Source organism: Apteryx mantelli, chromosome 13 (assembly GCF_036417845.1).
Source record: "Apteryx mantelli isolate bAptMan1 chromosome 13, bAptMan1.hap1, whole genome shotgun sequence".
Lineage (NCBI taxonomy): Eukaryota > Metazoa > Chordata > Aves > Apterygiformes > Apterygidae > Apteryx > Apteryx mantelli.
Genome location: NC_089990.1, coordinates 3,490,229 through 3,504,769, shown reverse-complemented (window position 1 = coordinate 3,504,769; position 14,541 = coordinate 3,490,229). Strand labels below are relative to the sequence as shown.

The window sequence follows — 14,541 nt, the reverse complement described above, 5'->3', positions numbered from 1 at the left end:
CTGGAGCTCAGCTCGTGAACAGGGTACAGCCGCTGGGAACCCAACCCTCAGGTCATGGGCAGGGATGGAGGTATCCAACCTTCCCCCTTTCTCTCCAAGCTTTGAGGCAAGAACCCACGTTTACCTTGCTCCCATCTTGGAACTTGGGCAGCTCCCCTTGGCCTCCGTGTAAAATCTTCTTTTTGACACCTTCCACGTTCAGCAGGTAGGTTTCCTCCATGGCCAGCTCCTGCCGCCCCCAGGCACAGGTCACACGCGCTGGCCCTTCCCGAGCCGAGCCTCTTCCTCAGGGCATCTCCCTTTCTTGACTATATGGCCACGTGTGCCATCTCCCGGAGCCGCCGCTGGCCTTTCGCTAGCTGCGCGGGGGGCTGGGTGCTCCCACCGTTGGGGCAGCACGCAGAAGCCTCCTCTCCTTCCTCTCCCCCTCAGGCTGCGAGATGAGCTGTCACGCTGCGGCAGCCCCTCCCCGAAGCCCATGATACCCTCCGTCACCTTCCGCCAGCTGCTGCCTGGAACCGCTTCTCTAATCCTCTTCCCATGCTGCCAGGTTAATCTGGGATTTGTCTGCCTGGTCTGTGAGGAATTAAAGAAACTCCCTAATCAGGAGGACTTCACCCCTTCAGCAGACCGAGAGCTTGCGCGGTCCCCTTCGCCCACAGCTGCCTTTTGACGCAACCACGCGAGGAGCCTTTCCCTGGCAGGAAACCACCAGCAACGGTGGTGCAAACACCGGCCAGGAGCTCAGTGCGGCCAGGCACAAGCTGACCCGAGGCATCGCTCGCCTGCCTCCTGGAGAACGGGAGGAACAGAAGAGGGTTGTAAGCGGTGCTTTATTGAGTCCGGTTTGCAGACACAAACATTCCCCAAACACAGAAACAAGCTCCCACCAGGCCAGAGCCCAAGTGCAACAGCCAGTGAGGTGCAGAAAGCTGTATCGCATGGGCCCAGCAGGAACTAAACCCCTTTGGGAGAAAGGTCCTCAATATTTACAGCAAAGCCCCGTGTTTCTGCCGCTCTCACAGGCACAGTCTAATTCTTTCCTTCAGCCCCACCAGCTGAACCCAGCACAAGGTACACGAGAGCAGCTCTGGACACTGAGCCTCTAGCGCTGCCCAGCAGCACGTCTGGCAGCAGAGACGTAGGACTAGAACAAAGACTTTCGCACAGCGGATGAAGGACGCTTCTGGTGCGGCAGCAGGCCTGCTTGGAAGTACAAAGACCTGCTGCTCCTCACTTCTCCATGAGAGATTCCAGCTGCTCCTGCAGAGAGGTCATCTGGAAAGAGGGAGCGAGGCATCAGAGTAAGGCACGGCGGGACTCCTTGCACCTCAAGTCCAAGCAGTTTTATGCTTGGGTGGACCTTCCAGCTATCCTAGTGACCACCTTGCTTGCACACCACAGGGAGCTGCGCTGGTGCAGGAGGCACCTGCTTTGGAGAACCGGACTGGCACCCAACTGCCTTGCAGCCACTGCTAGGGCAGAACAGCATGAAGCGGGGCGAGACAGGGACCTGGGAAGGCAAGTGGGCAACCTCCTGCCTCGGCACCTGACTGAAACGGCAGAAGAGTTCACCGGACAGGAAACCCGCTGAGCACCCCCAGCTTCTACTCCACGGGGTCTTGGTGTCAGGCTTTATTCCAGAGAGCAATCCTAGCAACCTTGGATTTATAACTAGATGTGCTCACCGTTCCTCCAGAGGAAAGGCTGCCATCAACTCTGTTTCCTACACCTGTTTGTGTCTTAGAAACCTCCACAGAGCTACGGATGAGGTACAACCCAGCCTGGCTTGTAGCACTGGAGTACAAAAGCAGGTGACGTGGTACAAAATTTAGGAAACTGTGTCAGAGGCCAAACCTAGAACTGCGTCTTTTAACTGAGCCTCATGCGCCAATACCTCCCACTCCATTGTGGGAGCTTTCTCACCTGCTGCTTCTCTCGCTCTTCCTGCTGCTTGAAGTCATCCAGCACGGCTTGGAGACGGGTCTGCAGAGACAAACACACCAGACCACAGTTACCAACGTGCTCTCAGCTGAACAGATGCTGGCACAATGTGTTGAGCGGTGCGGCAAATCCCAAACTGTGCTGACTGCCAGCCACCTTATCTCCTGCACAGCTCCATGGATTGCCTTGCCTCCAGGGGGGAAGCTGGAGTGTACGGCCATACCACAGTTATTTTTAACTCAGCATGCAAAGACCCCTGGCTTTTCCAGGGCAACAGCTGAATCCGTTTGCTGGGTCTAATGCCAAGCTGGCGCTGAACAGAACACAGAAGACTAGAAAAAGAGGCCCCAGGAGAGCTCTCACCTTGAGGGCCAGGTTCTCTACTTTCATGATGAGATCCTCCTGGCGCTTCCTCCTGTCCTGGGTCTCCTGGAGTTTACTCTTCAGGTTGTCGATCTGTTTCTGGATCCCCATGACTAGAAGAGAGAGCAAGCTCAGACCCGCAGCAGCGGAGCTGGGCAGCGCAGCCTGCCCGGCGCACTGGCGATCCTGCTGCGCTCTGCCACCTGACCCACCTATCTGGTTGGACCCCTCGTTCTCCTGCTGCTGCCCATCAGACTCATTCAGCTTGTCCTGCAACTGCCTCTCCAAGTCCTCCTCCGTGTCCATGATGTTCAGATCCTCATCATCATGATGATCCCGCTCATCCTCATCTTCGCTGCTGCTGCTGATGTCATTAAATATCTCCCGCAGCTCGTCATGTTCTAGGTGGTGCGAAAGGAGAAGAAAAACACAGCTGACGATGGCCCAGCACCCTTCGTCTATCAGTGGCCACACCATTACACGGTGTCTGTCTCCACGCAGCCCCCGATCCTTCAGACACTGCTACCCAAACTGACTGCAGCGCACACAGGGTCTCTCATAGCTGTTATCTGCTGCTACGGCAAACGGGTACCTGTTCCAGCAGGCTACAGGCTTGTGACACACCGGCCTCTACTTGCACCCAGGCCGACACCACGCTCATCTCGCGTGTGTTTGCCACATCTCTGGTTCGGGCTTATCCCAGGGAGAACGGGCCCAAACAAAACAATAGCCTTCCCCACTGTACCTGAGGAGCCATGGCCTTGTTTGTGCCCAGACATCCCTGGGGAGGAGATGTCCAGGCTGGTGAGCGAGCCATGGTTATCTACTTCTTTAGTTTCATCTTCTGCAATGACTTCCCAGCCTGACAGCAGGAACAGAACGAGTCAAGGGAAAGAGACGACCATGGGAGATGTAGTACAACAACAGAAAGCTAAAACCTGCAGGAGATCACTGCCCCCTCCGGCCTTGCAGCTACGGATACCCAGGCAGAGCCACCCTGGTATTTGTTCTTTGAAGGCCTGTCCTCTGCTGTTACTTAAGTTTGGCTCAGTGCATGAGCACAGTCCTCAAGGAAGGTCACCACAGAGAAACACCACGCTTTGAGCGTAGGTAAAGGTAAAGCTCTGTGTCGCTTGTGTGCTCATCTCCCAATCTCTCACACCCACACGCAAAGCTGAACTTGTCTCTCCTTTCCACAGCTCCAGATCACACCTACTGCCCCCTCCCCCACTTGAGCTTTTTTTTCTCCTAAAAGGATACGGACACTGACAGCTTCAGCATCGGTGCTCAGGAGACGCTTCACCTCTTTTTCCACGTCAGGAGACTCAATATACTGGGCCAGAGAAGGGAAAGGCAACAGAGACACTGTTAAATACCTTGTGCAGGTTGCTGCACGCCGGTCAGCTCCCAGCTTCCACTGCTGGACAGAGCCCTATTTTGAGCCTCTCTCCTCATATTCTTTTTGCTTGGCCTTCACTCATGGTCCACCCAAGAAGTTATTTTGGCATCTCTAGGAAGTGCCCCATCCTTTTCTGTACAGAGCTCCATGGTGGGCTGCACATTCTCACTTTTCTTCTCACTCCGGCAACCATCAACACTGCTTATGAAATCAGACCTTCTGTGTGTACACAAAAGTGCTCAAGGTGCAATTCACTGATGGATAGTCAACTCAAGTCCCTCCCTTCTCCGTCAAAAGGAGGTTTCATTTTTCACTTTTAAATTAGCTAGAGACCTTATTTAGTGACACCGCACCTTTTCTGTGGGCTATAAGAATGTCTGAAGTGATTTGTTTCCCAAATGTCATGCAAAATATCGCTCCGTCGTGTTCTCAAAAAGAAACTGCAAAGCAAAAAGATTGAGTCTTCCCAGCCTCACGGTGCTGCATCTCCGCAACACCTTTCCTGGCTTTTGCATTTGCACAGAGACACAGTCTCTGAGCTCCATCTGTTCCCACTCCCCCAGCTGAAGCGACAGTTATTCTATTTGTAGTGTTACTTGCTGGGGAAGTGATCGGGCCATACACAGAGCGAGGATTTCAGCTGGGAAAGCAGCAGTGAGTGAAGTCTCATTTGCATGCGACCCTTCCTTTCTTCTTTGCGAGCAGGAAGAGACGCACTGTGGCAAGGCAGCCATCGGAATGGAGTCTACCCATCCTCTGCACAGAGAATTTTCCCACCTCAGGGGCATCTTGGAAAACAAGGAGGAAGCAACCAGGGAATTGTTCAAGGGTACTAGTCTCCCTTCCCCCTCATCTCTGGCAAGGAAACACATAAAGCAAAGTTAAGAAACTCCACGTTTTCTGGACTGATAGCTAGCCAGAGCTCTAACGCCTCCACTTTTCTATCCCTTGGCTATTGTATCTGCACCTGTATCAGCATGAGAGAGAAACAACTCACCTTCTTCTTAGCTGTTTTCCGGAATCGTCTCTTCCGTACATTTTTCAAGGGAAGAGTAACTGCGACAGAGGAAACAGATTGTATGTGTCAGGCAGATGGTCCACGGGGAGAGCTGGGCCTGGCAGACTCAAAGAGAGCCCTAAAAACGGTGCAGCAGCACTGCCGGCACACGGCAGCGGCGAGCACCCTGCACAGCTGTGGGGATGCGGGGGGGGGGTGGCATGGGCAGCACCTCTACTCACTGCCATGGTTCCAGATGAATTTCTTCTCTCTGTCCTTGTCCTTCTTCTTGTTTGCCTTGGGGTCAGTGCTCACAGTTTGCTCTTCCAGAGGGGGATACAGGTCGCCATCCACAGTGCAAACAAGCATCTGAAACCCCCCCATAAACACAAAGAAGGGCAAAAGGATGTGAAAGCTTTTCAGGAAAATGAACAGCGACTTCTACTGCATGTGGTTAGCCAGAGGGATTCATTGGCCTGGGCGGAGGAGAAAAACAATGTTTTACAGGCAGCTCAGTTCATGACTAAGCACAGCTGCAGTTAAGCTGTTACAAGGACAGTGACATTTCACGCTTCAGAAGAGGGAGATTCCCAAACACCAGGCAGAGGTGGGGAATTTTAAACGGCTAATATTGTGAGAATACAGAAGTTAGCCATGTTATACCAGGTGTCCCACTGCCAAGGCACACCAGGATTTTCCTGGAGAGGGGTCGGCAAAGAGGCTGTTGGGGCAGGTGCGAAGGACGGCCCATACCTGGCAAATGTCCGCTGTCTTATAGAAGGTTTTCTTATCGATGGTTTTTAAGCTCTCAATGATGCAGGGCAGATCCACCAGCTTGGCTGCCAGCGGAACCCGGTCTACACGGACAATCCCATGGCGCCCATCCGCTGCGGGAAGCCAAAGGAGAGGTTAGTGCTGCAGATGGCTCACTAAACAGCTACACAGAGCAATATATTTCTGGGAAGGAAATTTCACAGGAAAACACGTGCAGGAAACAGGAAAACCCAAGTTCTGCGCAGTTTCACTTGTGGATGGGCAATTGCAGGAGTTTTAAGATGCCCTTAGTAATGCGGTCTCAAGTCAGAACAGGGCAGACTGGTGGGTTGCACCCTACAGATGGGACAGGAGCCTCCTCGTGCCAGGGCAGGCACGGGAACTCCCTCCTGGAGTCCATCATTCACTGGATCACAGAGTAGTTGGGATTGGAAGGCACCTCTGGAGATCATCTGGTCCAAGCCCCCTGCTCAAGCAGGTTGACTAGAGCAGGTAGTGCAGAAGCCTGTCCAGGCGGGTTTTGAATACCTTCAAGGATGGAGGCTCCACAACCTCCCTGGGCAACCTGCTCCAATGTTCAACCACCTTCACAGCGTTTCCTTACGCTCAAGCGGAACTTCCCGTGTTTCAGTTTGTGGCCGTTGCCCCGCAGCCTGGTTCTAGACCAGCAATCACATCCCTGGTGGTGCGACAGTGAGCGGCACCGCACAGCTGATGTTTCGCCTGAACTAACATTTTCACCTCAGAATCACAAGCCTTTTTGATGGGCAGCGGGAAGCTGAGGTGAGAACACACATTTCTGAGGTTGTGGAAATCAGAAGGATCGGGCCAGGAGGGGCTACTAAGGCACGGCCTCATGGGGGCGAAGATGGGCTGCTCAGCACGGCCGCCGGCTTCTACCAAGTCAGGCTGGTTTGGGGAGCGCGTAGGGTAAGCAGAACCACGGCACAGCAGAAGCAGGTGGGAAAGCCAGGCCGGTTGGAGCGAAAGCAGCTTTTACCAAGGCACACTTCTGCTTCCGAGGCTGCGGGGCCAGGCGTGCAGACAGTTCCTCAATCGAGGGCAGATGCGTTTCTGCCAACAGGGCTGTCCAGCAAAGCCGGTATTGGCAAAGCATGCCAAGGGCAGCTCTCCCCAGAGGTCTCTGCTTGATACGTACAGGAGCCCTGAAGGTTTAACTGTAAAGCCCAGGGCCGGAAAGGCCTCCTACTTCAAAGCCCTCCTCAGTGGGAAGGCTAAAGGCAGCAGATCCTGCTCACTCACCATGTAGCTCAATGGTGAGCCTGTCCTTCAGGTTGACGCTCCCAGACTGTACCGCTCTCCGCACGGTAGATGCATACTCCTGAAAAGGTTGGACAGGGTCTAAGACCACCAGCTTTAAACATCACTGCCATCCCGAGGTAGAAAAACAACTGCAAAACCACTCTAAAAGGTGCAAGAACAGCATCTTCCACCCAGAACCACACCTTAACCTTGCGGCTCCGCTATTCCCAGTGCGCTTCATGTCCCACAGCGTGACAGAGCTGACAACGGCATGAGGCCCCTGATGGCGATATCCAGTAGAGGATGATGGTTCTGGGGGAAGCTAAAGCTCCCTCACCAGGCTCGCAGGGTGTCAGCAGGACACAGAGTCGCAGGTTAAGCACACGTCAAATGGCATTAAGGGCAGTGGCAGCGGGTGAGTGGCCAGAGGAACCGATGACGCATCCCTTGCAAGAGCTCTACCCCTGCAAGAGTTTTCTCCCTAATCCCGTAACTTCGCCTTCCGCCATCCTGCAGTTCCAGGAGCAGCTCTCAACAGGAGGCTGCGGGGAATCTGCTCAAGGCGAGGGCTACTCACAGCCAACGGGCCGTCCAGCCCCAGAAGCGCCCAGCCTTCCCGGGGACGCAGGTTCCCCGCCGGCTTCGCCAGCCCCGTTAGCCCCTTCCCCGAGTCCTGCGCCCGGGGGACGCGGCGGCGGCGGCGGCGGCGGCCGCCTCAGGCCTCTTACCGGCGGCAGCCGCAGCACAAACTGGCTCTCCAGCTCGTGCGGCGCGTCGTCCTTGCTCTTACTCATCCCGCCGCCTTAGGCCCGGCAGCGCGGCACGACGCGGTACCGCTCAGCGGGCGCCGCGGGCGGAAGTCAGGCCGGGTGCGCCGGGCCCGCCGCTCCCCGCCGCTCCCTCCCCTTCCGCCTCCCGTTCCGGCCCCGCGGAAGGGTTTTGGCGACGCACCGGAAGCGGAAGCGGCGGCGGCGGCGGGGCCGGGAGCCGCCATGGCGGGCGCGGGCGGCCGCCCCGGCTTCTACGTGGGGCTGGGGCTGGCGCTGGCCTCCAGCGCCTTCATCGGCGGCAGCTTCATCCTGAAGAAGAAGGGGCTGCTGCGGCTGGCGCGCCGCGGCCGTGCCCGCGCAGGTAGCGCCGGCGTCGCCCCCGGGGGGCCCGTTACGCGCCGCCTGCTCCCCCCTCCCGAAAACTCCCGAGTGCGGGAGAGCCCGGCGCTGAAGTCTTTCCTTGCGGGATAAACAGCGCTGCCTTGGCCGTGCCTGCGGAGGGACGCGAGACCACGGGAGCCTCAGAGTCAGGGTCAGGGTCAGGGTTAGGATCGAGGGCGCGATCCCAGGGAAACCGTGCTCCCTCCCCCCCCCCCCCCCCCCATTTGCCCGAGAGCAGCGCGGCGGGATAGCGAACCTCGGTGCCGTGTCTGTAGCTTCACCCGAGATTTCTTCTTGCTCTTCCCTCTTTAGGGCAAGGAGGCCACGCGTACCTGCGCGAGTGGCTGTGGTGGGCCGGGCTGCTGTGCAGTAAGTAGCTACCGTGGAACAGTTGCAGGAGCGAGAAACGCTGGGTGTGGCGTTGCTTCCAGTCGCTTTCCTGTTTTATTATCTTGATCGGAGTTTAGCTACTCGATTTTATCTCCCACTGTCCTCAGAGTGTTGTTGATCTAATTAGAACTCGAAACTCTAAAGTCTCACGTGTTGCCAGGTCTCTCTGCCAAATCGGACTTGAGGAACTGGGCTGAGCGGGTTGGGTTAAGTGCTTCTGAAATGGCCTGCCCAAGCAGGAGCGCTTAGATCGTGTCACATTCGCCACATTATAGCTACAGGGATTTCAGCAGCTCTTATTTACGTTTCTCAAATATGATGCTAATGAGTGGTTGTATTTGATTTTACCCCTTACAGGAGCTTTCCAGGAGAGGAGCATGATTTAGAAATATGTAACGGGCCAAAACTTCTTTCAGCCTTGAGGACAATGTGGAAATATTTTTCTGTTGTTGCTGCTTAGCTGGATAGACATGTAACCAAGAGCCTTCTCTTTCCAAGAGAACTGACATCAGAGTTTTGCTTATTCTTGTTAGTACTGTCCTTTTGTGGTTGCACAAAATACCTTAGAGAAACAGAGCACACTCAGATGGAGACCAAGCCTCTCTTCTGACTGCACTCAAACTTGTCTTATGCTGAATTGCTTCTACTCTGATGTTGTCCGGGGACTGACAGAGTTTCTCTTGCAGTGGGAGTTGGAGAAGCAGCGAATTTTGCTGCCTATGTCTTTGCCCCTGCAACGCTGGTAACTCCACTGGGTGCACTAAGTGTTCTTGTTAGGTAAGAAACCTTGGAAATATCCGTACTTCGCCTACTGCCCCTTAATGGGGAAAGCAGTTGCTCTGCTCTCCCCTACCCCTTCCCTCAGATACTCCATCCCTTGGCCTAACTGGCTTCTGGGGTCTTTTTATTTTTGCTTTTCATCTTTCAGTGCAGTGTTGTCTTCCACCTTCCTGAATGAGCAGCTGAATGTTCATGGGAAGATTGGCTGCATCCTAAGTATTCTGGGCTCCACGGTGATGGTAATCCATGCCCCTCAGGAAGAAGAGGTTTCCAGCCTGGAGTCAATGGCAGAGAAGCTGAAAGATCCAGGTACTCAAATAAAATGGGTCCAAGCTTCAGGCTTGGAAACGACAGTGGAAGGTAGGATTCCACTTGTTCAGTCCTTCTCAACCTACCCTAAAGGGCAACTGAGCCATCTCTGCTGTTCCGCACCGCAGTGGAGGGAACGTCCCCCTGCATCCAGGGTAGCTGGCTGATCGCTTTTTGTTTTGGAGGAGGCCTCCGTGGGGTCTCCACGTCCTGAGCATGAAAGATTGGTGATCAAACTTAGCATTTAATGCAAGCTCTCAGAGGATTTACACCTTAGTAGTTAACTCAAAACGTAAGGGGGATATCTCAGCTTCAGAATGGCTTTTTAGGACTGTAGAGTCCTTTTGACTCCAGATGAAAGGAGCAGATGGGAACCCCACTTTACGGATAGGGAGTCTGGGTGACGCTCCCAAGTCACTGGGTTTGTGTTGAAGCAAGGAGAATGTGGGTCATTAACAGTTATCAAACGTGGTTTTTGTACTGTCCGTTCATGAGGTGCAGACATGAAGAGAGAAGAACATCCGAGTTACCTGTCAACAGGCAGGATTGGCCCAAGGCGGTGCTGGGATAGGAAAGGGAATTGTCAGTACACAAGGGTGGCAGTGGTAGGGCTGAGGAAGGTCAGAGAAGGAACGTCAGGTGAAGATGAATGAAATGCAGGGAGTTAAGCCCAAGATCAAGTCGTCCCTGATATTTATATCAGAGGATGAATCAGATTGCAAGGATATGATTTGGGCAACAGCATTAACGGCAGAGTAAGCAACAGGAGATTAGGAAAGGAAGGACAGGGAGAAGAGCAAAGCAGAGTAACAGGTAAGTGCCGCTGTTCATTCGAGAGAGTGCTCCGGCAGGGTCTCGCTTCTGTGAAGTGCAGCTTTTCCTCCTTATTACTACCCCAACCCGCGCAGTTCTGCTAGCCCTTACCAAGCCGCCTACCGCCCTCGTGGGCCTCCCGCGGAGCTGTGCCCTAATTCAGCCTCCTGATCTACAACACCTACCCCCCGCGCGGCTAATGCCTTAGGCCCTGGTTGTGCCGCTGCCCCTTCCGGCGCAGACAGCTGTATCTCCCGGACAGGCTGACTTGCGGTGCGGTGCTGCAGTCATCACCGTAAAGAACTGCTGTTGTCTCTGCAGCTTTGCTCAGGCTGGAGACCATCCCTGCTTCCAAACCCAAGGCCCTAAGGATGGAGGATTAAAAGACTGACTGAGGGGCAATTACCACTCCTGCCTGTCCTCCCTCTCTACTTGCTGTTCAGTTACATCAGCTACTGTTCACCACTGATATAGCTCTTAATTCTTCTTTCCCCAAGGATTCATTGTATTTGCTGTGTGTGTACTGGTGAGCTCCCTTCTCCTTATCTTTGTGGCCGGACCCCGTTATGGACGGAGTAACGTCCTGGTTTACGTTTTGGTCTGCTCTGCCATCGGCTCACTCTCCGTGTCCTGCGTCAAAGGCTTGGGGATTGCCCTGAAAGAACTGTTTGCTGGGAAGCCAGTCCTGAAAGAACCGCTGGGCTGGGTGCTGCTGGTTTGCCTCGTGATCTGCATCAGTGTCCAGATCAACTATCTGAACAAAGCTTTGGACATCTTCAACACGTCTGTGGTCACACCCGTTTACTACGTGTTGTTCACCACAGCAGTCATGACGTGTTCTGCCATCCTCTTCAAGGAGTGGCAACACATGGTGCTAGACAACATCATCGGCACTATCAGCGGCTTCCTCACCATCGTGTGTGGCATCTTCCTCCTGCACGCCTTCCGGGACATGCCCTTCACGCCCGATCTCCTGCCCCTCTTCCTGCAGCAAAGCAGGGCAGACTTGCACGCGTCATGGAGGAGCACGGACAGACATCAGTCGTGTCAACACCGGCCCCTTCTGCCCTCAGAAGACAAAGGCTCTCAGAGTGCAGAGGAGGAAGAGGAAGAGGAAGGGGAAGATGTGTGAGGAAGCCTCTGAACTGCTAGCTCTCTGCTCCCGCCACTGAGCAGCTCCACTGTGCAAGTTTCAACTTGCTGCACCAGATGTTGCTAGCTGCTGCTGTGCTAGTGGGAGTTAGCAGCTCTCTGCTACCTGCCTTGTGCGCGCGGTCCGTGACCTCCCACTGCCCCAGAGGCTGACGGCAGCTTCCTGCAGCTAGACACGAGCCTGGCAAACAGCGCGGCTGCTTGGGGTCTAGTTCCTCTTCGCTGTTCCTTTATATGAATAATCAATCTGCCCTTGTCAGGACACAGGCTCTGGCTGTGCGGAGGGCTGCAGCGCTAACACAGTGCTAACCGTTACTGAATGTAAAGACATTTTTTTAAATAGTTAGATTAATAGTTACAGAATCTAACATGGTGCTAAGATTACATGCAGAGAAGATGGGTACCTTGGTCTTAAGGATGACATACCCAGAGTATTAGTTCAAAAATTCCTCTGTAAAGTACTTGTTCTGCTGATTTTGCTAGAGTTTATTTACAGATTCACAGCCAAGAACAGAACACAGCCAAAACTGGAAAACTTCAATGGTGCTGCCACATGCTGTTGTGGCTCTTCCGGAGGACGCAACCTCTTCATGCAACTTGTCTGTTGTGCAGGTAGATGAGGCACCTGCTTACAGTATTCTATTAAAACAGATTTGTTCAGTTACCAAGTGGCTAGTGACACGTTTGTGTTGAGAGCTGGGCCAGTACCGAGAGGTACGAAGGATTATGGGGTAGGCAGAACAGAGAAACTCAAGACAGGAACAGGGTGGGGGAATCGCTTGCTGTGGGAACAGGAGTGACCTAATGGTTAGCTCTTGAGGTTAGTTTCTGAAAGAATCAACTAGACAGCTGTATCCTCACTTACAGGCATTGGTATATGTGGTTTTAAGATGAAGCGTGGCTCTATTTAACACATCCTGAATTTATCCCCAGGAAGGCTGCTGGCTACGAGACACCTGCGTTAGTCGTCTCCCACCAGCCTGCTCTCAAGCAGAACTGGCTGTAAGAACTGGCTGGGCAGACTTGTCTCCTTGGGCTGTTCAGGACGTGGTGGACGGTACGCGCAGTCGGGTGAACCCGGGCAAGGAGTGCCCTATCTAAATGCCTTGAAATAACAGTGCTTTGAGGTGAGCTCTCAAACACCACGGTAGTCACTGCATCTTCCAGAGAGGTAGCTGCTGTGGCCACCTCTCCTGGGAAGCTGCATGGAGACCGGGCACCCAAAGCAACTCGATTTGGGCCGAACCGATTTACCAGTTTCCTGTGCAGCGCTCTGAGCTGCTGTCCGTTAGTAACATGGGGTGCTGTGCTTCACAGAGCCAGGCGGTGACACGAGCACTCTCGAAAAGCTATGCTGGGTTTCCAGAGGGTACATAAGGAGCAGTCTGTTGCTCTTCCAGTGGCCTGCATAGCTTAGACACTCCAGTCCCATTCCTAGGGGCAAAGGCCCGGAAGGCAGGGACATTGCCCTCTCTCCAGAGATCTCCACAGGTAAAGGTATAGGTGGCTATCAAGTAGCTGGTTACCTTTTTCCTGCATTTAGAGTCTTTCTGAACAAACTATTCCTTTACAGGAAAGCATGTACTGTTAACTCACTGGGGAAGAAAGGTAAAGGCCACAGACTCTCTCTCAAAGGTGAGGTTTTGTTCATAAGACCAAATTCAGTGAGCAAGAAATCAGAATTCACAGCAGACCTTTTAGCCAGAACATAATTACTTCCCCTCCTACTAATTTTGCAATAAACAGGATCACTGGGAAGGAGGGAGAGTGACAAGAAGTGAAGGTCAGATTTTCAATTCCCAGGGGTCACCTACCTGAACAAAGGAGAATCTCATGTTAAAAATTGACCCAATTAATATTTATTACATTGACCAGGAGAAAGCTGTTAATGGAGCAAATCAGTATTAACAGAGTTGCACTGCAGTTTGGAAATTTGTCACTTGGCCACAGGAATGACTTTACCCTATGGAAACCTGAAAAGATTTTCCAATAATCATACTGCGTGGGATGTCTGCCAGGCCCAACAAGCTCTCCTCGCTACGGGGATCTGTGCTGGTGCAGTCCTGCTGCTCTTCCTCAAGTCACACTGCACAGTCTGCTGGGGACTGCAAGGCTCGTTAGCATCGCCCGAGGAGGGTTAGTTGCGAGCGATGAACGCACGTGCAGCACCGTTTAAGGCAGCGGTTGCAGGTTTGCTTCACCCACATTTAAGATTCACATTAGTGTTGGAAGCATCCCCCTGAGGCGAGCATCTCCAGCCCTACGGATACTTTCCCACCACCAAATCCTTTGTGCATAACGCGAGTAGCCGTGGCCCCGCGGTCGCGGGGTGAAGATCGTTCCTGGCGGGTGGGGACGGGAACAGCGCGACACCGCGCAGAGGAGCGAGGGCGCGTCTCTGAGGGGGGCTCTCATCCGGCAGCAACTTTCACCAAACTGGCCTCTGATTAAATCCTGATAGCCGGAGCTGCTCCCAGCTCGGCGAGGCGGCGGAGCGACGGGCGGGAGCCCCAGGGGGCTCCAGCGCGGCCCCACGGCCCAGGCGCCCGCTCAGTCGGACAGGCTCTCCGAGAAGGCCGACTTGGACTTCTGCGTCTGCTCCAGCCGGTTCAGGATGAACTGGCTGGTGTCGATGAAGCGCTCCACGCAGTTCACGAAGCACGTCTCCGCCCGGCTGTCCAGCTTCGGCCCGGGCTTGTCCATGCACTTCTCCTGCACCGAGCGGGGCCACCGTCGGTCCCGGGATCACCGGCCCCCTGCCCCGGGGGGGGCTCCCGGGGCTTCCCTCCCTCCTCCCCGGGCTGATCCCTTGGCGGCTCCATTTTGTCCCGGTTTAACCCCCCCCCCCGGGCAAGGGTCACCCTGGGGCCCGTCCGCCCCCGCCGCGGCCCCGCCGAGCGCCCGAGGCCTGCCCGGTCGCGGCGGCCGCCTCCCCCCCCCGCCGCCTCCCCCGGCGCCCGTACCCAGCAGAGCTCCGTCATCTGGTGCACCAGCTGCTGGAACCGCTGCTTCTGCGTCTCCACCTCGATGAAGCGCTGCAGCTGCGGGTCGGCGACGCCCAGCCCGGCGGCGCCCGGCGCCTCCATGCCGCCGCCGCGACCTTCACGTGCCGCGCCGGCCCCCGACCGCGCATGCGCCGCGCCCGCCCCGCGCAGGCGCCAGCCCGCCCCCGCGCATGCGCCGCCCGCCCGCCCGCACTGCGCATG

The 14,541-nt window shown here is 54.9% G+C and overlaps 3 protein-coding genes across 5 annotated transcripts; 1 reads left to right on the top strand and 2 right to left on the bottom strand.

Annotated features, from left to right (window-relative positions):
• Positions 1-814: 814 nt before the first annotated feature.
• On the bottom strand, positions 815-7,621 carry TAF7L (TATA-box binding protein associated factor 7 like). Of its 2 annotated transcripts, XM_067304046.1 has the most exons (11): positions 7,469-7,621; positions 6,741-6,819; positions 5,457-5,590; positions 4,946-5,072; positions 4,704-4,762; positions 3,568-3,640; positions 3,053-3,169; positions 2,520-2,708; positions 2,308-2,420; positions 1,927-1,986; positions 815-1,278 (listed from the first exon to the last, which is right to left on the bottom strand). In XM_067304046.1, the coding sequence occupies exons 1-11, from the start codon at positions 7,532-7,534 to the stop codon at positions 1,234-1,236; spliced, it is 1,062 nt and encodes a 353-aa protein (XP_067160147.1). In that variant the 5' UTR covers positions 7,535-7,621; the 3' UTR covers positions 815-1,233. The 2 variants fall into 2 exon arrangements, with proteins under 2 accessions (XP_067160147.1, XP_067160146.1); XM_067304045.1 differs by having other exon boundaries at positions 2,308-2,708.
• Positions 7,622-7,720: 99 nt separating this feature from the next.
• Positions 7,721-11,999, top strand: LOC106484986 (magnesium transporter NIPA2-like). Of its 2 annotated transcripts, none has more exons than XM_067303920.1 (5): positions 7,721-7,871; positions 8,204-8,260; positions 8,968-9,058; positions 9,210-9,370; positions 10,681-11,999. In XM_067303920.1, exons 1-5 carry the CDS (start codon positions 7,733-7,735, stop codon positions 11,313-11,315), a joined length of 1,083 nt encoding a protein of 360 aa, XP_067160021.1. In that variant the 5' UTR covers positions 7,721-7,732; the 3' UTR covers positions 11,316-11,999. The 2 variants fall into 2 exon arrangements, with proteins under 2 accessions (XP_067160021.1, XP_067160023.1); XM_067303922.1 differs by having other exon boundaries at positions 7,793-8,036.
• A 1,172-nt stretch (positions 12,000-13,171) lies between these two features.
• TIMM8A (translocase of inner mitochondrial membrane 8A) lies at positions 13,172-14,455 on the bottom strand. The gene is made up of 2 exons (XM_067303923.1): positions 14,299-14,455; positions 13,172-14,047 (listed from the first exon to the last, which is right to left on the bottom strand). Exons 1-2 carry the CDS (start codon positions 14,419-14,421, stop codon positions 13,886-13,888), a joined length of 285 nt encoding a protein of 94 aa, XP_067160024.1. The 5' UTR covers positions 14,422-14,455; the 3' UTR covers positions 13,172-13,885.
• Positions 14,456-14,541: the final 86 nt, after the last annotated feature.